At 43.2% G+C, this 26,073-nt stretch overlaps 1 protein-coding gene across 1 annotated transcript in view; it reads right to left on the bottom strand.

Annotated features, from left to right (window-relative positions):
* gucy1a2 (guanylate cyclase 1, soluble, alpha 2) overlaps positions 1 to 23,256 on the bottom strand; it is a 36,541-nt gene extending 13,285 nt beyond the window's left edge. The window contains exons 1-4 of the mRNA XM_053872823.1: positions 22,334 to 23,256; positions 12,280 to 12,341; positions 10,879 to 11,000; positions 8,214 to 9,124 (exon numbers count right to left, since the gene is read on the bottom strand). Of these exons, the coding sequence (XP_053728798.1) occupies positions 8,214 to 9,124; positions 10,879 to 11,000; positions 12,280 to 12,341; positions 22,334 to 22,651 (1,413 nt within the window). The 5' untranslated portion in view covers positions 22,652 to 23,256. The remainder of the gene's footprint in view (positions 1 to 8,213; positions 9,125 to 10,878; positions 11,001 to 12,279; positions 12,342 to 22,333) is intronic.
* Positions 23,257 to 26,073: the final 2,817 nt, after the last annotated feature.

Below are 26,073 nucleotides of genomic sequence, written 5' to 3'. Positions count from 1 at the left end.
GATAGTTTATTACCTTGTAATATAAATACACTCCTGATGTGAAGGTAATAAACACCTCAAGTTCACTCATCACCTCACTCCTGTCTGACCTCCCTGAACCTCTCCACATGACAATTCCCACTTTATGATCTGGCTCTATCTTGTCCCTCCCAATGAAAGCCCTCAGCATCCTTGACTCATTTCTAACAGGGTTCTTTGGTGGAATAAGCTTCTCATGCATCACATGGATCTCTCTTCATGATGCAGCGAGGAAAGAATGTGGCATTGTTGGAGCAAAAGGCCGTGATTTCAGGGCGATTAAAAATCTCCTAATAAGACTATTTTTGCAGCACAATGCCTGCCAACATCCATCAGGAACAGCAGCAGTGAACTTTCCAGCTTGAGATTATCACTGCAAACAGGAGCGACACATTTCAGACCATCTTCGACGGTTTCATTTTCGGGGAAACAATGGCAAAAGTACCACTTTGGTTAGCAAGTGTGCGTTTGTGCTGCCAACTGATACACTTTTAAGGCCTCAATATCAATTTTGCAGAATTAAATGGAAGCAGTTTCTCAGATGCTTTATAGAAGTGGATGTGTACCCAGAGTATCCCTCTAGTTTTTCCACACAAAATAAGAGGTAGTGGCAACTGGTCAATAGGGGGCGCTAGGGCAAATTGTTATTCATCATTTTTTTATGAATCATCAATAATCATTACTTATCACTGATCATCAGGAAACAGCTTCCTGTTTTGTTTCCGCCAATTGCTGGCATGAAATGGTCACATGGCACCAGCCAGTCAGTCCAACAGCCAATGGGAATCGGTCACCTGAGGAAGACGTTTCTGCCGTGTCAGTCATGTGATGGAAACGCCTCATAAATGAGCCCGATAAAATAAGAATATTTTTTTCGGACGCCGTCTTTATTAAGTCCTTTTAACAGAACGCAGCGGTTCTGTTTGTGGTTTCAGACACCGCATGCATCCCACTGAGAGCGAATGGCAGGACTACTATATTCATTTGATGGTGTCATATCTTATTTATTCTTTCATCTCTTTACAACTCATTTTCTGTCTTCTGTCTGTTTTCTATATATTGTCATTGATACAGAGAAGAAATGACATTGAAGTGTTTTAGTTTTAGCTTTGTTATTATATATTTGTCCCTGTATGTATAACGCAGCCACATCACAAAAAAACAATACACAAAAAAAAACAAACATTTTTTCATGATAATGTTTCAAATTTTACGGGTGTCCGAAAAACTATTTCCGCCACTGTATATATATATGAATAATTTATTACAACAAAATCTTTATATAATTTAATTTAATAGTTTGCTCTCCATGCAAAATAAGCAATATTTTGTTGTTTAAATGTATGTATGGGTCCATCATTTGATTCAGTAATGCACAAAATTCATTCAAATTGAAAAATGTGGCTTCTTTTGGCAAATATTCTTATGCCATAAAACTGATTAATTGAGATTAATTCATCACAAATTCTCTAATAACCCAGATTATTTTTTAATCCAATCCCACCCCTTTTTTGAAGAAGAGCTGCTGAAGGGGGCGCTATATATATATATATATATATATATATATATATATATATATATATATATATATATATATATATATATATATATATATATATATACGTATATATGTATATATATATATATATATATATATATATATATATATATATATATATATATATATATATATATATATATAGGCACCTGTCATTTTTAAGCTTCTCGAGCTTCTCTTCCTTCCATACAAATGGCTGATATCTACAATGGAAACTGCAATTCCATGAGCTGATAACATGAGTATTCACAGTGGTTTATGTCAAACTTTTCGTACGAGCTCGCTGTATAAGACGCCTCACCCAGCTAATGGTATTGTGTCTTCCTCATTGATGTTTCGTGCTATCATTCATCTGCCTCACCATCCTACTCCCAGTATCAGCTTTTGTTCCTCTGTCACTCTTCATCTCCGTCACAAAAACACACACACAATCTCTGGAGGCAGTTGTGTTGGCCTAGTTGTGAATCTCTGTTTAACTCTTCTGCTTGTGCTTGCATCCTTGTCGCAAAAAGGAAAGGAGGTCAGGGGAGTAGAGGAGCGCGATTACAGACACAAGATGTCAAAGAGTGAGATGGAAGGAAATGAATAGGATGTGCCGAGAACAACCAAGGCCAGCGTGTTGTAGTTCAGTAAATAACATGTCAATGTTCTCCCTCACAAGTTGTTACACTTGCTCACTACAACGTAGTGAAGGTCACCGCATTGTCCACATAAAGAAACCAATTTCTCTGGGAATAATTCTGCCGCAGAGGTCGGAAAAACAACTTGTTTCTGAGAGAAGTTGGAGGAAGGAAATAAAGCTCTAGTATTTGTGATTGAAATACAACTGAAGTGAACACATTCAAACTTTTTTTTTCTTTTTTCATGGGTGTATCTACTTGTTGCAAGTGCATGCTCAAATCTGACCACTTTTAAATGACACTGACACACAACAGCGCATCAAGAAACGGCCTGACAAGAGACCAAGCAGATCAGAGGGTCATTGTGATGTGATTGCAATGTTTAATAAGTCAAAGCATCTGAGCTCTGGTGACTCATGAAGAAGGAGCCCTCTGCTTATTCACCTGCTGCCACATCTTCCTGTCGATTTCTTGTATTCGCTTGACAATACACCACCATTGACTGCTATTATACACCTGTTCCACAAGAGACCACGACAACAATGTCAACACCTCCACCTCCACTGGTTTAACACCTCCATGTTACACCTAACAATGGAGTCAATGAGGTTGCAGCAAGCACTTGGAAGTCTGGAACACTTCTTTCCACAAAAAATCCTACTATCCGAGGTATAAAAACATCTATTTTGATGTGGCTACGTGCAGCCAACAGCAGCCCAGACTCGAGGTCTGGCTGGTGGACATTACAAACTCAAGAACAAGTGCAGATGACTGAGGCCCCTTTCACATTGCATGAAAATCCCAGGTTGACCTGGGTTCTTAGCACCTTAGCTGGATTGCCCTAGTACGTCCACGTCACAGGTCGAGGGGAAAGAAGGTACTTCCAGTCATGTTCCATTGAAACAAATGCCTTTCTCTTTTGAAGTTCTGGTTCTTGTTTGGAGGAGCACTGTGCACTTTGTGGCCTCTAGTATGAAGTTTGGATTACACGCTTAACCTTGAAGCTGTTTTAGAACCTAGTCAGTAGTGGCTGCAGTATTTTGAGTACATTTTCTGTTACAATATTATTAGTAGAAATTGCTCACAAAACTGATGGTGAATCACAGGATGTCTTCACTGCAACATAGCTCCAACAAGTTGGCAAACATATACATCTTTGAGCCGCCCATTTGAAAGAGAAATAAAAACTTTTCAGTTGAAATTGAGGACTTTGGGGATATTGCAGAAACTTTCCTTGCATTTCCAAAGATGAAATTGTTTGTTTTGTTTGTATAGAATATTTACATATCAACTGTGATATAAGTCCGATGTTGGCGCGAGTGTGACACTAGAAGAGCAACGTTCTAAGAGTTTGAAAATGCCGTGTGACTGGAAAGAGGACGGAGCGAGGGATTGCAGACGATGAACGAAGGGCTAATACGCTTTTGTGAGGCAAAGCTGGCTTGTCAACACACCCTCATTTGCATGAGCAAGCACTGAGCGACAACAAGTCAATGAGTCAACCTCACACTCATCACAGGCACACACCACAAAAGAGGACAGTGGCCCTGAGTTGCCCTGACAACAACAATAACAAATCCCTTACAAAGCCAACGGCTGGCAGAGAACACATGAGGGCTCCTCGCGCACAAAAGGGAGACGACACTCCACTTGCAATAAGTGCAGACTGTAAAGTTTCAGTGAGGAGCCACATACAAGTGACACACACACACGAGTAGGATCCACTGGAGACCAGCTCTTTAACCTAAAGACGCTCAGGAGGCTCTCGCTGTATTGTCTCATTAACGCATTCACATGCTGATGATGGAGTCAGGAGTCCTTCCAGATCATTAGCAGTCATTATTCATGGTGTTCATGAATCACACTCAACCAGCTATTGTCAGCGCCAATCGTGATGAATAACATTCTGGGTAAACTTGAGAAACATGACGTCTCGCGAGATCAATGGCTGGGAGTGATGTGCTCAGCTAGTCAACAATAGAGTCAGTGGGCTGCTCCACATACCTGCTGCCTGGTCAGTCCTCGCATTCATTCATCAATAACACAGAATTCATGGGAAAATATATATGAAATCCACAAATCCAGAAAACTGCAAGAGTTTCAGATGATTTTGTGCTACCCATTTATTCATGTTAAATGAACAAGTTTCACATTGTTTAGCTTTTATTCTTTGTTCTGACTGAGGGAAACAGCATGGACGAAGCCAGCAACACCAAGTCTTAGATCAGAGTTGCTGCATTCACTTAAACTTACAACTGGACTATTCATCATGAGACAAGGAGAAACACCATGTTCGTGTCCACCTCCATGTGTTAATGCGTTGACTGTTTCTTTCGATGTTTCCACTTCATTTCAATAAGATGAAATAAGGTGAAATTTCATCTTTAAAAAGAGGTAATTGTTCTGTTGGCGTGCTCTCATTTAAGCCGTGCCCCACCGGTTAATATGTGGCGGACAACCTTCACTATGAGGTCCAGAATTCCTCCTTACAATTCCCAGTAAAGCAGTTTATTGACTGAGACAAAAACACAGATGTGGAAGTTAAATCATTTTTGAAGACAAATGACATTGATGTTGTGTGGTTAAAAAGATAAGAAGGCGCAAAGAAAAGAAAAATATAAAATCGAAAGAAAAAGGTTCAGCAAATAAATTCAAATTAGAAAAATGGCCAAAACCGGAAAACTGGAAGAAAAGGCTTGGTAAAATAAAAACAATGAGACAATACACATGATTATTATTATTTCTTTTTATAATTTCACTAAAAATGTAAAGTCTTTAGTCCAGTTAAGAGAGACAACAGAAAGATGTGTATGTCTGCTGTCAAAAATAAATTCTTTAAATAATTTCTTCCTCTTTTTATGCTGCGCTTTTTGATGGGGAGCTGGAGTACGAGCCCCAACAACTTCTTTGTACTGATTGTGTATGCTGTACGAGCGTGTCGGGCTCATTCAAAGTGCCGAAAAATCTATGTCAAAAATAAACACAGGGCAATAACATAGAGTAACGTTGGGCGGTGGTGAGCTCTCTCTGAGTGCTTTCCTAGCTCAGTGGTGTTCAAGATGGCTGACGTCAGCTCACTGGCGGCCCAATTCCCACGCGCATCTGATCATGGTCGCTCGAAGTCATGTTACACTTAGTCACCTGCTCCTGTCACTGTAGGCTCTGCACTTCCCACAAGTGGTTTGCACCTTCTTATGACTTCTATTCCCTCCGATCAAGAAAGTTAGGAGTAGCAGGTCCTTTCCTTTCTCATTTCAAGTAACATCTGACTTACAACTGGGATCGGTTCCGACCAACCGGTCGTAAGTCAGATTGGACGTAAGTGGAATGCCATTCAAAATAGCCGACTGAGGGTTATAGGTGCCACTGTAGTGGTAGATGGCTGTGGGAGAGTGAGATGCTGGGAGACTGTGCTGCTGTAAATAAAGCCTTGTTTTGCCATTTCTTGATCTGCTTCCTACTTTGGACCGATAACTCAGTCTGCCCTCAGCATGGATTACCGCCCGTAGAAATCTTGATTCAGTCAGCGAGATGTGCTTGTGGGTTTTCTTTTCATGTTCAGCCAGACCGTCACGTCGGAGGAGAGCTTGGATTTGATCATTTCATGAATAATCTACATGTCGATCACACCGCCACTGTGTCTCGGTAAAAGCGAGCACAGAGCAGAACACACATCGCCGAGCGCTCAGAAGGTGGACTCTTTGCTTTGGCCAGACGCCTTCTCTCTCTGCCCTTTGCTGTGAAAATGTCAGCCCATCCTTCACCATCTTCCTCTGAGGCGAGGTGAAGAGATTTATGAAGCAAAAAAAAACAAAACAATGACTGTCCTCATTGAACAAAGAATCCCATACTGCTGTGCGAGAGCGGCCTGTGAATAATGTTCGGAGGCTGGGAGTTTAAACTCCAGCAGAGAAGAGTGTGATCCGTCGTGCCACACACACACTCACACAGTGGAGCGATCTGCACTGCAGTGGCCAAACAGCGTTTACTATCTTACGCAATCGCACGGAGCCAAGGCAGCGACAAAGGAAATGTGAGTTGTAAAGTCCTTTCATTACTTGCAACAGTCTAATTATGTTCAGCTGCCGTCCTCTCTTGTTGACACTTAGCCGGCGTTCCCATTTAATTTCCCACAGGTGAGACTAAAGCCACGGCGGCTGGCCAAATCACCATCGCCTCTCTCGCTCCGCTCATCGCGGTAAGCGTTAGAACAGTGGGGGCCACACTTGCTTTAAAGAGAGCTACATTTCAGAGTTTCAGGGAGCAAACATAAAGCCAGATAGCCAGTTATTTAACGGCAGTTTAACACTAAATACAGTGCTTGCCATGTAGTTACACATGCATAACAAAACACCTACGCTAGCGAAAGCTAATACACACAACTCAGGTCTTTTTAAACTTTGCATCATTTCGTTTGAATCTCAGGCTGATGCCATGGCATTGCAGCACCTTTGCTTGTTGGATGTATCAGCAACTCCCGGAAAAACACGACGTTTTGTAGCTCTGGGGTAAAAAAACAACAACTTGGCCTTCAAAGTAAACTTTTCAATAGCTGTCAGCACTGTAGAAACTATGAAGGAGTCATCTGGAGGGACGGCAGGAGGCGGACAAGTAGCTCTTCAGGAGAAACATGAATCTAATCTAAGTCTGGCAAACAGTGTTGGGAGGCTACAAAAGTTGACTAAGGCTGTGTCCCATTTCTCACCCTAACATTAGCACTTGGTTCTGACTGCCCTTCACTATGAAGCGCCCCCCGACGACACAGTGAAGTGATCGACGTCCCTCAGAATTGCAATACTAGGGGCAACCTAGGCAACTGGCTGGAGCTCAGAGAGATGACAGACAGTCATCCAAGCCAATGACAATAAACAGCACACTTGAAATACTCAAACATGATTTTAATTGTCAAGGACACAAGTTGAAAGTGTCTAACATCCACCTAGCAACAGTAAACAAGCTCCCTTTCGACCCTTAGGCCACAAAGTTTAGCTATATTTTTAAAAAGTTCAGAAAGACAGTAAGTGACTGTGTTATACCGAAACAAAAAATGAAAGGAACAATGAGGACCATTTGTTGTAAATTCTCCAGATAATCACTTCTATCCTCACCAGAAAGCCAGAACGCAAATTCCCTGTGTTTATGACCATACTGTCGGTGAGGATAAGAGAGAAGAACACAATTTCACTCAGATGAATATCGACGATTGTCAAATGGACTTTTGCAACACTGAGCTCCGCAGAAGTCTTTTATGTCGCTTGCTGACAACTTAGGCGCCCAATTGAATTATACCTTTCCCTAGTGATGGGCCAATGAGGCTTCATGAAACAGTGTCCTTATTTTCAGAGCCCAGTAGATGGCGCACTGTTCAAAAATGATGTAAGATTTCACTGAGATGGTTGAGAGAATCCAAAGATTTTAGAAGAGACAGTGCCATCTGGTGGGCTCTGAATAGGACGACGCTGTTTCATGAAGCCTCAGAAGCCCACCACTACCGTTCCCCTCCTGTGGAATATCCGGATGTCAAAGGCAGTGCACCAGATAATAAAGAACAGTGGGTGGAGTTAGGGTGAAGTCAGGGTGTGGCGCTTCTTCAGATCCCGCTCTTGAAAATCATGTTTAAATTGCCCTTAGTGCAATACTTAGCACCTGATGTGTTCAGTATGTGGTGGCACTTGTCAGCACCTTGAGTCATGCACATGGCCACATAAGGGGCTTATAGAAGCCCAACCACTCTTTTTCAACAGCAGGGGAGACATTTCATTTGGTGGTACTCTGGGACTCACTCAAGTCAAGGTGACACCTTACTAATATGGTGGGGTGAGCCGGAGGTAGTGGACCTTTATAAAGCCTTACACTAAGCGGCACAAGCCAATGACACCAGTGGGATAAGAACATTAGAAAGGCACACTGGGATGTAACATATGCTTCACTTTACAGGGCATTGCCTGATATGTAGTGGAACAAGGGCACAAACCAATACGGCAATGCCACTAAACCTTTTTGGAAGTCATAATTACCTTCTCCTTGGTGCCACTCTGGGTGGTATCAGGTCTCGTACGGATGGTAAAAGGAGATGCCAGCCTCAGTAGGATTCTCTGGAAGGACGGCTCCATCTTGGGCGAGACGATCTCGAAACAGTCCCTGAAGGAGAGGCTGCGATGCGGCTCAATGCGAGCCTGTCGCCTCAGTCCCTCTCCTAGCTGAAGTAATTCCATGTGAGGTCCGAGAACCAGGTGAAATGGGAAGGCACGGCAGAACGTGGCCAGACCAATGCGTAGATCACTGGGGTTGGTGGAGAGAGAAGGTGGTTCCCTCTTGGAGCACACCGGGGCAGCATTTGGGAGGGACTGGGGAAATGGCGGGGATGTCATGTTGATTTGAAAAGAAAGGCAAACTGTGGGCACGGTTGTGGGGAAAGTAGTGGGCGGGGATGGGGATGAGGAGGGGGAGGCCGTGGGGGAGGCAGTGGGAGTCGGTGTGGTGGAGTCACCATCACTGTGTTCGGAATCTTCATTGGGCAATAGAGGAGTTAGAGGGGGAACTTCTTCAACTTCTACCTCTGAATGGAAGATCCGCCTGGCGACAGCTCGGATCAGTCCCGGCATAACCAAACCGACCACAGGAGCAGGATTGAAACAATGAAGCAGCAACGCCTTGCCTGGCTCCTCACCCTCTCCTGGCTCCTCGAGTCCGTCCAACTTTCTTCTCCCCTTTTTCTCCTCATGAGGGTCCTTGCACTGAAAAGAGGGGCTCTCCGAGGAGGCGCGGCGTCCGGTGGACGTGCGGATGTGTTCTAAAATGGCGTCAAAGCCGTTGAAGAAGTCCTGGAGGTTTCCACCGACGGCACGAAGCACTCGCTCGTTTTCCTCAAAGCACAGGCCGAAAAACTCCTCGCCAAAATGTTCTCGCAGCTCAAAGAAGGGGACTCCTGCAAAAGACCGAGAGTAAAGCTGATTTTTTCATCATGTTTTCAGAATATTTTTATTATTGTTGGCAAAAGACATGAAAGTTTCCAGCGCTAAACTGATCAATAGTATTTTTTTAATACTTTTTTTTTAAGCAAAACAAAAAACTTTTTTAGAAACCGGGGCTGGTTATAAGCCTCCTTTTGTGTTTCAGTTGATCCAATAAAGAATCTCCGTTAAACCTAAAAGCAAACATGTTTTTCCTCCAGAGATCAAGAGCGACGAAAAGTGTTGGTTATTGGTGTTAATTAAAAAATACAGATGAACGTTGCCAACGTCATTTCTGCAGCGTTGCACTTTGGTTCAGTGAGTTTTAATTCCAGTTCACAAAGCCACGTGAGTGTGTAATGATTTCCTGTGACGGCTTCCATTTACATCAAAAGTCAAAAAATGTCAGCATGTGAAGCGGAGAAAATCAAAGCAATCAAACATCAAAGGCTGGAAAAATAATGAATATTGATGTGAGAAAGTAATCACGTCTCATGCCTTCTGACTGCATAATGACGCAGGATTATTTAAGACTGACAAAGTGAATGCATGGCACACATAGACATCTGCAAACCCATTTAAACCTCAGATGTGAAAATAAACATGATCGAGAATATCGACATAATGCTGAGCTTTTGACGTCAATTCACATGTTTTCTTTTATGAATTCTAGGCATTAGTTCAAATAAACAGATCTCCTGGTTTTGGGGACCCATTCTGGACATGTTGCTAAGGCGCCACTTTTCTTATTTCAGAGGTTCTTGACCTTTTTCATCTCAGGGCCCATCTTTCCCAGAGCAAATGGGCCCAGGGCCCATTCAAGTGATAGAACTGATTCAATACTGTTGTTTTCAATTGTGATCATATTTAGTCTACTTACACGTAAACAAAGCAAAACCTTGTGAAATGACATGAGACAATGTGATCATTGCAAAGATATTTGTCATGGAAAAGTCCAACCCGCAGCAGAACCAGGTGCATGTCATTTTCATCAAATTTACTAAAGAAAAAAAAAAATGTAAAAATACACTTGATGCAAACTGTTGAGAAAATTGGAAAAACTGAATACAATTCTGAATAAAATAAATATAATAAAACCATGTCTAAATATCATTAAAGACATATTTTATTTAAACTCCAAAGAAAATATCACTAAAGTGTTGCCATAAAATATTGCAATCAATTTTCAAAACTGCTTCAACAGGTGCTTACATGAACAGTTTTTACTGTTGTGGGGGGGCGGCATCACTTTCTTTATCATTTTTTCTTTTCAAGAACTTCTCCATAGTTGGTAACTGTCACAGATTTGCAGCTGTCAAGTCAGTTCAGTGACTCACTACTGCCACCATACGTGGCTAAAGTATTAAAACTGAGTGTCTCACGGCCCTCAGAAACTTTTAGCGGACCTCTAGGAGGCGCTTGAAGCCCGACCAAGGGCCCTTATTCTCATTCTTATTTTAATAAGTGGGTGTGATTTTCAAAATGGTTGGTGGCATCAACAAACTGCAGTTACACCTGACAAATGTAGTGAAGCTGGATGGTGCAAGAAAACGGTCTGCATGATCTTTTATTAAAAGAGGTGTCGTCTGTGGACGCTCGCAATAATTCAGCAGCGCTACAGTCCTGACTAAAACAACAAAATCACAAAAAGCATGAGGTCAGAGAGTAAGCGGTGATATCCGGAGACGCACACCAACCCACTCCCCGCCGCATGCCTCCTTGCTCTTACCCAGTATGGTGGCCATGTACTGCAGGATCTGTAGGACGTCCTCCTCTGAACCAGAGCTTTCTAGAAATGGACACTTCTCTTCTCTCTTTTCTCCCCCTCCTTCACCGCCAACATCTTGGCACCTGGGAGGGATTTAAGCCAAACAACATCTAAAATGAATCTTAAAAAGCATGACGCAGAAAATATTTTGGGTTTCGTGAGGAAAGCTATTGTTGCGCTTCAGAGTCGACAGATCTGCTACCAAGAGCTACACATCCACCCAGGCACAGCAGCCTTTTCCCATCCTTGTTACTTAAAAGTTTCCAACCCCTGATGCCAGGTATTTAAATATAGTAGTGCCGATGATAAATTACATTTTTTTAATCTCAATTAATCCAACACAAGTTGAGTTAACTGGCAATTAAAGGCAAATGAATCACACATTTTGTATCTGTTCTAAATGTAACTTAAAGGAAGACGTTATCAACACAAGAGCAGCCAACAATTTCGTCCTCATGCTCACATTTGTTTACTATATTAACCCAACATAACAGTTACTGTCAAGAATATTCTTTACAATAACTTCAGAGGCGCTGAAGAGGTTCGAAAACATGCCAATGGCAGAGCATTGTCAGCATTATTGGCCACTCTTGTCTGACATTTAGAGTTACATTTAGAACAAATACAAAAAATGTGATTCATCTTCAATGTTTAATCTATTGACACAAAGATATAACACTATAGCATAAGAGTAGAAGCATCCTCTTTAAATACAGCGGTTAGCTTTCTTTGTGATATGGATCTTTTAAGTTCACTAAACTGTCAAAATCCATACATCCATTTTATTGTTTATGTATGTTTTGTCACAGGGGCAAACTATATCCAGCTCTTTTAGGGAAAACCCAACTAAGAACTGGGGCCCCATCCTGGTTTACATGCTCTGAATATCCTGGAGAACCTGTGGAGGACACATTTCACTTGCATCCTGCTCTTACAGCCAGTATCCAAACCTTGGGGACATGGAAAATGATCAGGAAATAGTTTGGCTCAAGTCTCTCTTCCTTCCTCGCCTCGTCCTCATGACTAATGCCGCAGCAGAGTTCAGCGCCTTCTAGTTATGGAAGTCAGAAAACAAGACAGAGGATGAAGAGGGAATTCACTGCTTGAGTTTGTTTCTTCCAGCAAATTTCATGGATTCTCCCACTTCCGTTTTACGTTCGGGGAAGCCAAATTCACGCTTTTTTAAAATGTTGCTGCTTCTGAGTGCACTTGATCCAAAACAAAGCCAACAGCAAATTTCAAAAAAAGTGATGGCGGAGAAAACAAAGTGACCATAACTACCAGACAACAGCTGGATGTGTGGCCGACTGAGAGAACCAGTGGATGGTGGAAGACAACGGGAAGAGAGAGAGAGAGACAAACCTGATCTCTTGTTGTCTGTAGAACTGTAGGGTGCGCTGCAGAGCATCTTGAACAGTCTGTGTCTGTGGAGGGAAGTGGAATTAATTCATTTTTAAAAATAATGAGCTTGAACAATTGTCTCTTAAAGAGGCGGCACATCAAGTGGTGGGTAAGAAAATACATCAAAATGCCTTCAGATCTATGACCAAAGTAGCACAGACCATATAGTTAAATATGGACTGCAGATCAATGGTGTCACAAACTTAACACCCTAATGCAGCTTCACTATTAAACACTTTGGACCAACAGGGAGGGAGTCGGGGCCCCCAGCGGTGGACTGCATCCGTTCCAGACGGCCGTTCGAGAAGCGATTTGTTCGAAATCTGAATCGATTTTTCCCATTACAATGAACGGAAAAAGAAATAATGCGTTCCAAGCCTTAAAACAGTCTTTTGTAGGAGTGAATGTAGAGTGTCTGCTGCAGGTGCGCTGTTCCTCTATGTGTGTGGCCGCTGCATGTGGGAGGGGTTGCCGAGTGAGTGACGTCTCTCCAGAAGTGAAGAGGTGCCCGGTGCGTGTCCAGCTCTGAATGTGCGCTTCTGTGCAGTTTGGCTGTGACAAAGTCATAAACCAAGTAACGCTCTGTCCCAGACTCGCCTCATCCCTGTCCCAGCTCCAGCCCACAACAGGACATCAAACCCTGGAGTGAGCTCCAGCCTCGGAGGTGTGGAGAGCGAGCACCTCCCCTGTGACACTCTACCACGGTCCAGTGTGGAGACAGGAAAGGTTTTACACCTCAATATGAAGGAAAAACAGTCAGTAAATGTAGCTAACGGGACACGTCTGCATACAGAGGCTGCGTTATACACCATAACGTGCGTGTCGTGGGTCAGCTGATCGGTCCGCGCACGTGATGTTTTTTCCGGCTTTTTTTCGGGGGCGTTCGAGTTCTGTTTTTTTGTTGTTGTTGTTTCGAAGTCCGAAGCAAAAAAATATAGAAATTTTCAAACTCCGATTTGTTCGAAGTCCGGGATGTTCGAAACTGGTACTGAAATATCTCCCACATAATACTCATCATGGGGGGCTTGCAGTAGGGTGGATTATACATATATATACAGATATAGAAGCAGAAATACACAGCGTGGAAATAAATTAGGAATTAATAAATACATTTTTCCACCTCTATTTTTCTTATTTTTAAAACAACGGTGGAATGATATTTGAATCCAAATTCCCAAATAACACATTATAAAGGAAAAGGGTCTGGCACTCTGCAGCCAACTGAGGTTTAAACCTAAAAGATGGCATCCTAAATGAGCGCTAGCATGGAGGGTGTACAGTAAAGTGTGAGTACAGCTGGTGTGTGATGCATATTGGACACTGTAAAGCCTGCGGAAAACGTGGCTCCAATAAGATTATGTGTGATACAGCTCAGACGAAGGCCGGGTGACAATGCTGGGGAGGAGTGTGCCAGCTGGAGGGGTCATCCGGAGGTCTCTGCCCACTCTAGACATATAGAGAGAGATTTGGTGGCGGTGCATGCGCGTGATGTGTGGAGTCGGGGGGATTACAAACATCATCAACTTTGCTGTTCAGCAGCTACACTCACAGTGTCGCGGCGTCCGCTGTTTCTAAATCAAGTAATAACAGCTACATTTGTAACTTAAAAATGTTTGTTCAGTTTGATGTTTATTCACCGTCCAACAAGTCCATGATGAGGAGAGTATTAAGAAGTAACACAATAAATAGTTGAGTTTGAGTTGAAAGCTATATATATATATTAATATAGGTAAGAGTTCAAATGAGACTCAACTTGTTGATGTTTTCAGCACTCTGTATTTCTTAGGTTGCTTAGCATCTGTCTTAAACTCATCCTGAAATATATCTGGTGGAATATAACAAGATATTGTGTCTTAATTCTTCATTAACATAGTTTGAGGGATAAAATGTAAGTAAGTAGCAGTGTAACAATTTCTATATAAGGACATGTCGAAGACGAATACTGATATCATAAAAGGTATCTCACTTTGAGCGCTACCAAGAGGCTAACCGAGCGAAAGCTAACTGGAGCTAACCTCAGGCGACACCAACGCGAATGGAGTTTACCGTTTTGAATGAGCAGCCGTGTTCTTTTAGCTGTCAGCAGCTAACAGGACACACCTGGACCTCAGATACTCATTCACTGGACATGTAGCTGATGAAAAGAGGAGCTGTCTGTCGGGTTATCAGGCAAGATTCTGCTATTTAACAAGTGATGGTTCATCTACAATAGAAAAAAAGTTATTTATTTTATATCACATACTTGTATTGTTGTTGTTTTTTTACAGTGTTGTTATTTAAAAGGTTTGTTAGTGACTTTTGTGTGTGATTTAGTTCGGGGGAAAAAAAGAAAACAATAAGAAAATCGGTATCGGCTTGTTGGGACTTTCAAAAATATCGGCAGTCAATATCGGCCAAAAAAATGACAATCTGCGCGCCTCCAAATGTTTTGCTTCCTTCTCCGTGGAGCTCATTTCCAGGTGTACAATGCCTTGTTTAGATTTCCGTGCGACTGTTGTCCCCACACAGGCAAACATGCTTCACATGCACATCATCATTAGTCTTCATTGCTGCAATCACTGGCATGTTTGCTGAACACACAACTCCAAACCCCATCACACATTAGTCTCGCTTTCTTGCAGACAGACACATGGGTACAGAAACGGTGCAATAATACACATATTTCACTGACAAAAAGGACAATTATATTGGATCTTTAAACTCTCTGAATTCAAGGGTTGACCCTAACTTGACTCCAACACCAGACAATCTTTATCAATCTTTGTTTGCTTTGCATCTTTACTCTGGGAGCAAAACACATTCCTCCCATTTTTTCGCGTGAATCCTTGGACTCATTCCCAAAATCACAATCCTGGCTTTGTATTAGTTCTTCCTTGTCTCATGATAGTGTTCACGTCCTTCACTCTCAGCATCAGCTGGTTGGTGGACTTGACTCCTGCTGAGTCTTTAAGCGGCACCTCATCTGTCTCACCTCACTCACAACCCACCTCCACACACTCTTTCTGTGTCACTGACGCTATAAATTACTGATGACAGTAATGTCAGTACTGACCCAAAAACCAGTGTTTTCATGTCTCATAGCACGTCTACAGCCTGCGAATAAAGTACTTATGTTCACAGTGTTTTAGATGAATTTGGTGGGATAATAGAATGGGTTTCATTTCAGTCCAGTGTTTGGTGCCGCAACAGTGCTAAGTTTAAATACATTCTTCCAATGTATTCGTGCAGATATTCATTATTTGACAGATGACAAACGTTTATTCATGGAAATGATGTGCATGCGTCCATCGATATCTTGAGAAAAAAATAAAAGAATTGAATCCTGTTTTCATTTCATATAAAGAGCAAGGTTATTTGAAAATAATTAGTTGGTAAAAGTATATATTTAAAAAGAACGTGATGAAATTAAAATTCAGTAATATGTGGGGAAAAAATAATGAGGCGCAGTTGTGAGAAAAGTCTCCATTTACATAAAAAAACATGCATGAAAAAGGAAATAGAAATGATCACATTATGTAGAGATGAAAATGGGGGATACAAATGGTGAATATTGAAAGTATGAATGATTTAGATTCAAGGTCAAGATTAGGGGAAGAGAGAAAATATTTTAATAAATAAAATCAATACAGTTAAAAGTAACCAAAAGTATGTTGTGAATAAATGTAATCTAAAAATAAATAAAAAATACAATGTGCAAAAAAAGGAAATGTGAAGAAAAAGTCTTCATTATTCAGTACCGATATATTATAATATTGTCATAATATAATAAATGATATTATAATTATATTGTAATAATATTAAAATTGTGTTGTATGTTTATGTTTGTATGTTTATATTGTATTGTTTAATAAAATCACTGCAACCTCCCGTCTGTGTTGCAGCAAATGTGTCTATACTAAGAGAGTTCAATGCATTACTTGGCATAAATCTGAATTATTATTATTATTATGAATTCAACAATGAGAAAACGTGTCACGAATGTGATAAAACCAGATGAAATTACAGATGCCTATGAAATGGGACACAATACGACATGTTTAACTGATCGCCTAAAGCAAAGGCAGGAAGTGCTACACACCGTAGACGAACTGCTCAATATGCCGCTCACTTCCTCGAATTTACAGCTTACATGCTGCGGCCTTTTGACGACGCCACGGGTCACTAAGCTGACGGCCACCTTGTGACACAGAGAGGCGCAACATAAAAGAGATTGTTTGTTCACATGTAAATGTCTGCAGAAGAGAGAGGTAGAGGGCAAGGGAGAGCGAGGCCTGTTGCTTCTGGGTCAGTGTGGTCAGGGTGAACACAGGGAACACGCTCTGTTCTCTCTGTCACGGTCTATTGCAGTCAACAACAGACAGCACTGCAGCACACGGCGACCGAGCGCGTGAGCTCTGAATAAAAAGATAATAAGCTGCGTTTAATGTGAATGAGCCGGGGCGGTCGTCTGCAGGTTCTGGATTTATGTCTTCTGCTTTATCTGAAGTCCTGGCAGACGTGACTGGAGTTTGATGGTGCGCTGACGGTGAGGATGGAGATGCTGCCTGCTGGGACTGAAAATGAAAAAGAGCCGCACTGGCAGTGAGGTGTCTTTGCGTGAAACCATCATCTTAAAACTGCAGAGGAGAACGGAAGAGAATAGTAAATAAAAGGAGTTTGCTCAAAGATTCCCGCAGAGGACAAACCAGTTATGTCCTTAAAAGTTCAGTGTTTCAGGCAACATTTAAGGAGCAGAAGACCCAAACGTTATTCGATAGAAGATATGAGTGGAATGGCTAGAACAGAGCTGGAGATGAGGAAGAAGACGATTTGTAGCTTCAATATTTCGTGGTTCAAATTGAGCTTAGAAGTCGTCCCTGCTGCACAATCCCTTGTGGATGTAGTACTGGAAGTATACTCACAGGGTCAGTTATTCCTGTGCCTACTTTACATTCCAGGTCTCACATGGACCATCCTACCTCTGATTCAATTCGTCCAGGAGCACCCTCAGTCACGGACGGAGGAAAACTGTCTTTCTAAAAGTGGGAGAGCTCCAAAGGTCACGTGATCTCACAAGGCATTGTGGGCCCTGGTCGCCCTGGTTGTTTACAGACTTTGTTTACATTCAGCGTTTCATGCCGTGCTGTGGGAGAGGAATATATAAATGCACCGAAGAAAAGAAAACCACGGCAAGACAAGCTGGACGCCCTTCCAAAAAATGTGAGATACGCACAGGATTGATTCGTACGAGGACAGCTACGATGCAAACTAGAAAAAAAACACACCACACATGCAAAGGATTTTTTCATTAACAAAAAAAAAGAGAGGTGTTGCCCTGATCTACATTACTGACGTGACTTGTAAAGTTGTGTGTTATTGACTAGGTTATTGACCTTAGAGGTCAACGACTAGTTGACAAGGTTGACTATTATCTACTCTTAACTTAGTCACCGACAGGTTCATCAGTCGACTGGTCATGACATCATCGATCTCTCAGCACAATTCGCAACAACAGGAGAAAGAGCTGCGCGCAGCTACGTGACCAACATGACCCAAAACACCTGTGCGCGTCTTTGTTGTTTGGTGTGTGGCTTTGATGCTTTTGTTGCCTTTGATGCCTTAGTGTCTTTGCTGTTGCTGCTGTGACACGTTGAATTTTCCCCACTGTGGGACAAATAAAGAACATCTCACCTAAACAACATAAACATTTAGGTCCAGTTGAGACTGTAATGGAGTCGCAGGCGCTGCTTATCACCCATTTTTTTGAGACACTTCTTTTGTAAATTTTGACTTCATATAACATTAAAATCTCAATTTTGATGTGAAGCTACTCTATTAGTATGTAAGATGCAATTGCTTCAGAAAACTTGACTGAAACAGTCCACTCTGAAGATGCTTTTGTTGTCTTTGATGCCTTATTGTCTTTGCTGTTGCTGACACATTGAATTTCCCTCACAAATAATAAAGAACATCTCACCTACTATACTTGACCAAACAAAGTATGGGACCACTTCACAAAGGACATCAAAGGACACATACCTCAGCACCTTTTCAGCAATTAAAATTCAAATATAGATGAAATGTTTACAACAATTCACATTCTGTATTTCTATTTATATTTCCTCTTTTTAAAAGACCTCAGTTAGACAAGTTGCTGGTCGCCAACCTGATGAGTCGACCCATCATTAAAGTCTTCGCACCAACATGTGGCGATGTGACGTCTGGGCGTCTCACAGCTGCTCTCCAGACTATTGAGTGCTTCATTCTTACTTCCAAGACCCGGAGCCCTTTGCTTGTCTTTCACTTTGGGAACAAGAAAATCTTTTTTTTTTTTTTACCCCAAGCAGTCGTGGGAACGAGTGCGTCACGTTTGCACCATGACCAGAGTTTAACAAACAAACTTCTAACAAACTGGTGACAGTGCTCTCGACACAGCCGGCACCTAAAAGCCCAAAACCCACTGTGGATAAGTGACTATCAATTCTAACCCTAAACTTGACAAGTGTGGTCATTCTTCTCTCCATGGAAACAGCTGAGGTGGCTTCTGCTGATGTCCACTAAGCGTGACACATGAAACCTGGTGGACTAAATGAGCACACTCTGTGTCCCCCTCCGTGACCAGAGCATGTCGCCACTATGACCCTCACATGTGTAGACAAAGGCTCCACACTGAATCACCACCGATGGCAGCAAATGTAATTACGGACACACGCATGCTTGCATGACCACAAACACAAGGACACGCACAGTGGCGCAGTCGAGCGCGGCCTTTAAAAGCAATTCAAGCACATGTAAGATCACAGCTAATTGGCGCAGTTCATAGGTATTGCATTCATTTAGAGGGGAAATGTGTGAAAGACTCACAGTTTATAGCAGGAAAAAAGCTTTTTAATCACATGACCATGTGGAAAGCGCAATGGAAGTGATGAGTCAGAACCAGACGTTTTCCAGGTGACCATTCGAGCAAGGAGAACTGGAGGAACACGACAGATTTTAAGGCCCAGCTAAGCAAAACTACACTTGATTCCTTTGATTTCAGTGACTTCATGAAAGCTACACTATGTATGAGACGTGCTTCTTTGGAGTGAAAGAAAATATTGATACGCTCAAATATCTCGATGCTTGATTCTGTGATATTGTATTGATATTTTAAGTTATCTATATCAATATTTAATACTGTCATGTTTCGTTTCTCTTGTGCTCTTATTTTGTTATTTCCTGTGTGTCGTTCCTGTTCCCTCTCGCTCTTCAGCTTCAAAGCGGCGCAGCTGGATCCCATTCCGCTGATCAGACTGCACTTATTTCTACAACTGGGTTCCAGTCTGCGCTGCCAGATGGTTACTTCGCGTCCTCACGGTAAACTCTCTCTCGACCCCAGTTCTCTCATGCTCCTGTTGTATATTTCTAAATTCCGTGCATGCATTCCACTGTTGGACTGTGACATTCCACTGAAAGTCTAACTGGACTGGGCGTCATAACAATAAACTTGTTTTCGTGCACATTATATTGTACTGCATTATCTGATTTTCCCCCTTAAAATGATGGTTCTTCTTACAATATATTGCAATGTATCGTATCGTCACTCCTGAATCGGGATGCGTATCGTATCGCAACATACCTGCCAATAAACAGCCGTAATGCTTCTACACTTTTTCTTACAGGGGAGACATTATGTCCGCGACGTGCCTCGATAACCTCGACTCCGTCCCACCACCAATCGAGGAGGTCATTCTCATGTCATGAAGCATCACAACAAGAGGAAAACACATGTATCATAGAAGTGGACAAGATTACAGCCTTTTTTACCTGGAAGAAATTCCAAAGACAAGCATCATCATAAGAAAATGACAAGAACTCTGTCGCTGCTGGCAGAACTTGAGTTGGCCTGTACACCTCAAGGGATGGACCAGGTTGAGAGAAGCAGCAGATGAGCGATATTTATTTACTTCTCATGATTAACCACTTGTATTTTTACTGTCATCAGTGCAATAAATTCCCAACTGCACTCCCTTGTTTCTCAGTCGGTTCGCTTCTTTGCTACGTTCTTCTTCATAATGAATATGTTGACTGTTGCGACTAATACTCCACAGCAAAAACAATGGTAGATTGATCTGGTTTTATTCATACTCTGATTGACTGTTTGGAATTTAAAGCACAAGCAGTTTGTGTTCTTACAGGTCTTGCTATCACCAAGCATACTGCAAAGGATTCCTGAGTTCTTTTTATATTTAGTTGAGTTAACAGTTGAAATATGTATTTAGTGATGACACACTGCTCTGTAGACGGCAGCCACTGTTGTCTATAAAGAGGAATACATATTTTTCTCGCACTTGCCTTTCCTAAAGACCCGCGTGGAAGCGTTTGTTTTCCTAGGCGGCAGACTCTCCCTATGGTCTATAGAGCAAACATCTCACAGCGGACAGTCTGCCGACGTGACCTACATTTCAGGCTATGCAGAAAACCACTCACGTTAAATCAAGGAGCATTTTCAGACGAATCCAACCTCTGGAGGTGCTGTTGCTGAAGTGGATACATGGATTTGCCATGTACTAAAGTGTTTTAAGTTTGTTTAAGAGGCTTTAAATGTTTCAGTGATAAACACTTATGTTCAATTGAGACCATAATGGAGTCGCAGGCACTGCTCATCGCCCATTTTGACTTAATATAACATTGAAATTACAAACATTTAAATCTCTATTTTGATGTGAAGCTACTCTAACTACTACTGTTGGTATGTAAGATACAGTTGTTGAAGAAAGCTTGACTGAAACAGTCCAGTCAGAAGACTTTTTCTATTTAAATTCCTGATCAATGCCCACAAAGTTCAACAAGGTGGCTCCAAAACACAGTACATTAGCTACAAGAATGTTTCAATTTTAATCCTATTTTTGTGAATACCACTGCATGTCTTTGTTCCTGATCATAATCGAGATCTAAGCTTCATGTCTTGAGTCCAAAGTCTGCTTTAAATGCATGCACAATGGTTCTATTCCCGGAGTGTGCCTCCAAAGGCGAGAGGAAAATGGATCAAAACCCACTTCACATAGGTTCCTTGACTGCGACTACATAACTGGCAGCATGATATAGAGATTTCTGCTCTGAATCCTGATCCACCATCTGTCTAAGAACTTTACGAGTCGGCGCTAGGAAAGCGATACCCATCTTCTGCCAGCCACTGTCCATATATTCATCTCTCTGTCTCTCTCCACCTCACATGTGGGCTGTGTGACTCAAGCAGGAAGTGAGTGCTGCTGATGACTGACTTCAAACAGCATCCAATACGGATCTTTTAAAGAAGCAAGGCGTTCATGGTGTGCGGTGAGAACTCGGTGGACTTATGAAGGTTAGAAAGACATGACCGTCTCACATCCTGAGAGAAGCTGTGAGAGAGAACGTCCTCCGTCTCTGCCGCTGATGAACACATTTCAATAAGGTCTTTCTCAGCAGATGGAGTTTGTTCAGTTGTCATGGAGACAATTCAAGCGGCGTGGAGTGAACTATGGAAGTTGGGAGGCAGAATTTGCTCTCGAAACACTGTAGCTCCGTGAGTACAGTGTCAACGTGCATCTCTCACTGGAAGCATTTCTTCAATACTCTCACTGAAACGCCATCGATTCAGTCATTATGAGTTTGGTCGGTACATTTCGGAATGCCTCACATAAGGGGCATGAACTTCTCCCACAATGAGTTCTATCACAGTGTGTAATGGGCCAAGCATGCATGACTGGTGACAGGTCATGTTGTGCTCCTCCGGTGGGTAAAATACAACCTGAGTATTACTGTCACCATTTGAAAGCAAACACAGACCAATACCATTTTAATAAGTTCAATCATTTTTAAGTGGATTCAAAGGCCGCACCTGTCACTGCATGATATGGATCAATGTGCTGGAGGCCTTGCAGCATCTCTCTCACGAGGATCCAGTGAAAACGCCTTGTCATGGCAAAATAAAGCACCTGACTTGGAGAAGTTCGCCTCCCTCACGCTGAGATTTGACGCTTCACGGTGATGGATTTGGGCTACGCGAGAGGCCTACCGTGGGTGATGTCAGCCTCCTCAGACTCTCGCCCAGCGAGTCCAGGTTGACTCGCCTCCTCCTGGTCGCCCGCTTGTGCGGGATCCCGGGTCCCTGGTGCTGGTCCTCGCCGGCCGGACACAGCGACTTCTCCGCGGGGCTGCGGCCGTTCCAGAGCAGCGCTCGGTGGGACGAAGGGAACGAAGCGAAGGGGCATCCTCGGCTCTCCTCCGCGGGCTCCACTCCTCCATCCACTCCGTCTCCCCCGGGGCTCTCGAGTCCACAGTCCGAGCCCACCGAGCTGCTGAAGGACTCGGAGGAGATCTTGCGCGAGGACATGCTGCTGAGGAGGAGGAGGAGGACGGTGGCAGAGTCGAGGAGGAGGAGGATGCTACAGCCGCTTCACGTCCAGGTCTCCGCCGGGGATTCATCAGACACCGGGGGGTGACAGGGGCGGGCGATAACGTTGAGGGTCTCACTCTTGTGGCGTAAGAGACTGGATTCAGCAGCAGACGGAGGAGGGCGACTGACGGCACGCGAACATTTATGTAAGGGGGGGACGGAGGGAGGGGGGTTATCGCCTCCTAAAAAACACTGCCATCCGTCTACATCATACCGGAGAGAGGGGAGACACGGCTGGACTCTGGCGGTGAAGACGCCTCTGGCTGGATATTTAGCTGCGACGGGACGGTTCCTCCACCGGCTCAGCCTGAGCAGACGAGACGGACCGATGTCGTCAACGTGCTGGGCTCCCGCGCGCCCCCGGACTCGCGGTCACTCTGCCTCAGAGATGCGGAGGAGACAGCAGTCCTCGCCCCCAGTGGCTTCAGGGTTCCCTCCGCCACTCGCTTCATCCACCTGCCACCATCGACCCAAGTCCTTCCGATGTCATCGCGGGAAAAGACGACGCAGAGGGGGCGGAGGAGCAGGCGGTGTGTGGCCGCGGTGACAGCCGCGCTAGTGATGCTGTGAGCGGAGGAGAAGTCCGCCTCACCGCGCTGCTGCGCTCCGGTTGGACGGTGGAGATCCACCAATCAGCGCGCAGCCTGGACGCACCTGAGGCCACTTTTCTCTCCCTTCTACCGTCATCGCGCCAGCAGCCTTCTCAAGCTGTGTCGAGTTAAATTAAAAAAAAAAAAACGAAACACGGTAAAAATGAATCCTATTATATCTCACATTGAGATAATGGGATCCATTTATTGAGAACACTTTATAAAAACTGCACCAAATTTAGAGCCATACATTAGAAAAACTGCAAAACAGACTGTTCCCTCTTTGTAGAAAAGATATAGTTCATTATCGGATGTCACAGATAGCGATATTACAAAGAACAAATACGAGAAAAAAGTAATAATAATTACATATAATAATTACATTGGATTAGATGTGCTTTTATTTTTCCAAAAAACTGTATTAATCCCGAGGGACATTTTGTTTCTAACATAACATGAACTGTCAACAACAAAAATATATACATATACAAATGTAAAATATAAAATGCTTAATACAAAATAATTTTTTTTAACAGACAGATAACTAAATAATAAATAAATTGTCCTTCATTCCCTGAAACCACAACCAACAATCTGAGGTTGTAGGTCACGACCTTTGCTATAAGATCACAGCTCCAAGCAGCCAAAACTATTGCCTCAAGGAGCTTCATCCAGCAGAGACGCAGAGCAGAGCTTCCACCTTTTCAGACGGCTGAAATATTTACCTGGATAATACCATACTTAACAACTCCGTATTACTATCCACCATTCATGACCGATGGTCCTGCTCTGTGGCAGCGCTCCAGATGTTCTGAACATGTGTGTACAAGGAGAAGCAGAGCCTCAGAGTGGAGCTTCACTGTTGCCTCCCATGTCTGGCGCTAATCACCACCGCGGCCTTGACCCTGACCGGCAGAGCGTGTCTGTTCATCGCGGCCCCCCAGAGGGACATGTAGAGCCACAGACTGACATGACGCGCCGTGCATGTGCACACAACTCTCATTTCCTGGAGGTGCATGCTAATTCATTTGACTTTCTGGAGCAGCATGACCCCAATATACAGAGTTTGGCTTCCTCACTTGGTCACACACACACTCTCTCCTTATCTGTTCTCCGGCGCTGAGCAATCCGCTCGTCATCCATCAGTAATAATGTGGGCATTTAATAAAGCCAACAGTACAATGGAATAAATAATGTTCCAGGGCAGATAAGCCAGTCGGTGGACGGAGCGCCGGGAGCTGGCACTCAGCCATCTGAGGCTCAGAGCAGTAACTGTGGCACCAGGATCAGAAGAACAGAAGGTTGAATATCAACCACCGTGGAACCGCTTCATTTCACTTGATTTAGGGATAAATATTTTCAAGTATTTCATCACTTGAACTGTTTTTTTTTTGCAGTGAAGGAGCCCTAATTTACCAGCATGGATGTTTTGCAGACAGATTTACAGGAGGTGCAGGTGTCGGCTAAAAAGTTTGAGAATTCCCAACAAGCGCTCGCACAAATCTTCCGTCGGCGACTGAGATAAAGTTTTGAAAAAGCCTTATATAGTCTGCGGCGATGCAGCACAAGCACACCGGATGATGAGTGGACGCAGCGAAACTGAGGTGAGGGATGGAAGGATGATGCATTTTTGTATACAACGTAGCAGGTCAGAAAATGAACCAGATAAGTGCGAGTGTTTTCAAGAGATCCAGAGTGAGTCTGAGCTGTTTACTGTAGATGATCTGGGATGGTCATCGCTCTTGTTTTCAATAGCCTTGTACAGGTTGTTAATGCAGTGGTCGAGGGCTTTTTCCCATTTCCACTGTACAGTCTTGATATGGTGGGATTTCACCTCCAACAGCACCGTCTTTACAACTCATCCCTGTATCATACTGGTTACGGTGGCGGCTGGCGAAAAAAAAACCCATCAGAATCATAGCATAGTCATAAGCAGATACTGGAAGCAGAAGAGCTTGTAGAGAATTTATGTGGAGTTTCAGTAAGAAGCTGAGGGCACCAGAGAAAAGTGCCCTTCAGGCAACACGTGCAGAATGGATATGAAGCTCCGGTGCCATGTAACCACAAGTGCTGTGCTGGAGGGAGTTCTTCCAGTGCCAACACAAGCGGTATGTAACAAATAGGAAGCAGTTTCCTCCAAAATCCAACCATGATTTATATTCTATTGGTGGCATGTTATAGAGCATGGACAGAATTCCATCCTATAGTCAGTCAGATTTCAACACCGGATCGTAAGCCACACCATGATTTTAGTTTAGTGGCTGCACAAGGGACACACACACACACACACACACACAGAGAAGACACAGACAGGGGCTGGAGATGTCAGTCTCAGCGATAAATCTGCCCCCAGCCAATCTAATTGGCCATAACCATACATCACTCCACACCACTCGGCTGCTATTAACCATGACCTCGGGCCTTTCACTCACTTGTGCGTTATAAATAACATCCGCTGCAATCCCCCACGATTGTAGTGGACCGTAGAACCAAGGTTAATGAGCAGCTAACTGCATGTTTTCGAACAGCTACACAGTCAACATACAATTACAACGGACCGATTGGGTCTCCAGAACATAAAATAACCATTAGATATGGATCTATCGTTGTTTACTTCAACCTGTTGCTGCAACACTTCTGCTTGTACAAAGTTGGCTTTTTTAAAATCATTGCGTAAAAGGATATGACATATCACATGGTGCAAATGAAGGGCACAATGTCTCTGTGGCGCAGCTACAACAGGCTGCTTTGAAGCGTCATGTGTCGGAG

Source organism: Synchiropus splendidus, chromosome 8 (assembly GCF_027744825.2).
Source record: "Synchiropus splendidus isolate RoL2022-P1 chromosome 8, RoL_Sspl_1.0, whole genome shotgun sequence".
In the NCBI taxonomy this organism is placed as follows: Eukaryota; Metazoa; Chordata; class Actinopteri; order Syngnathiformes; family Callionymidae; genus Synchiropus; species Synchiropus splendidus.
The sequence above is the reverse complement of the archived record's forward strand: the minus strand, read 5'-3'. Positions and strand labels throughout refer to the sequence as shown.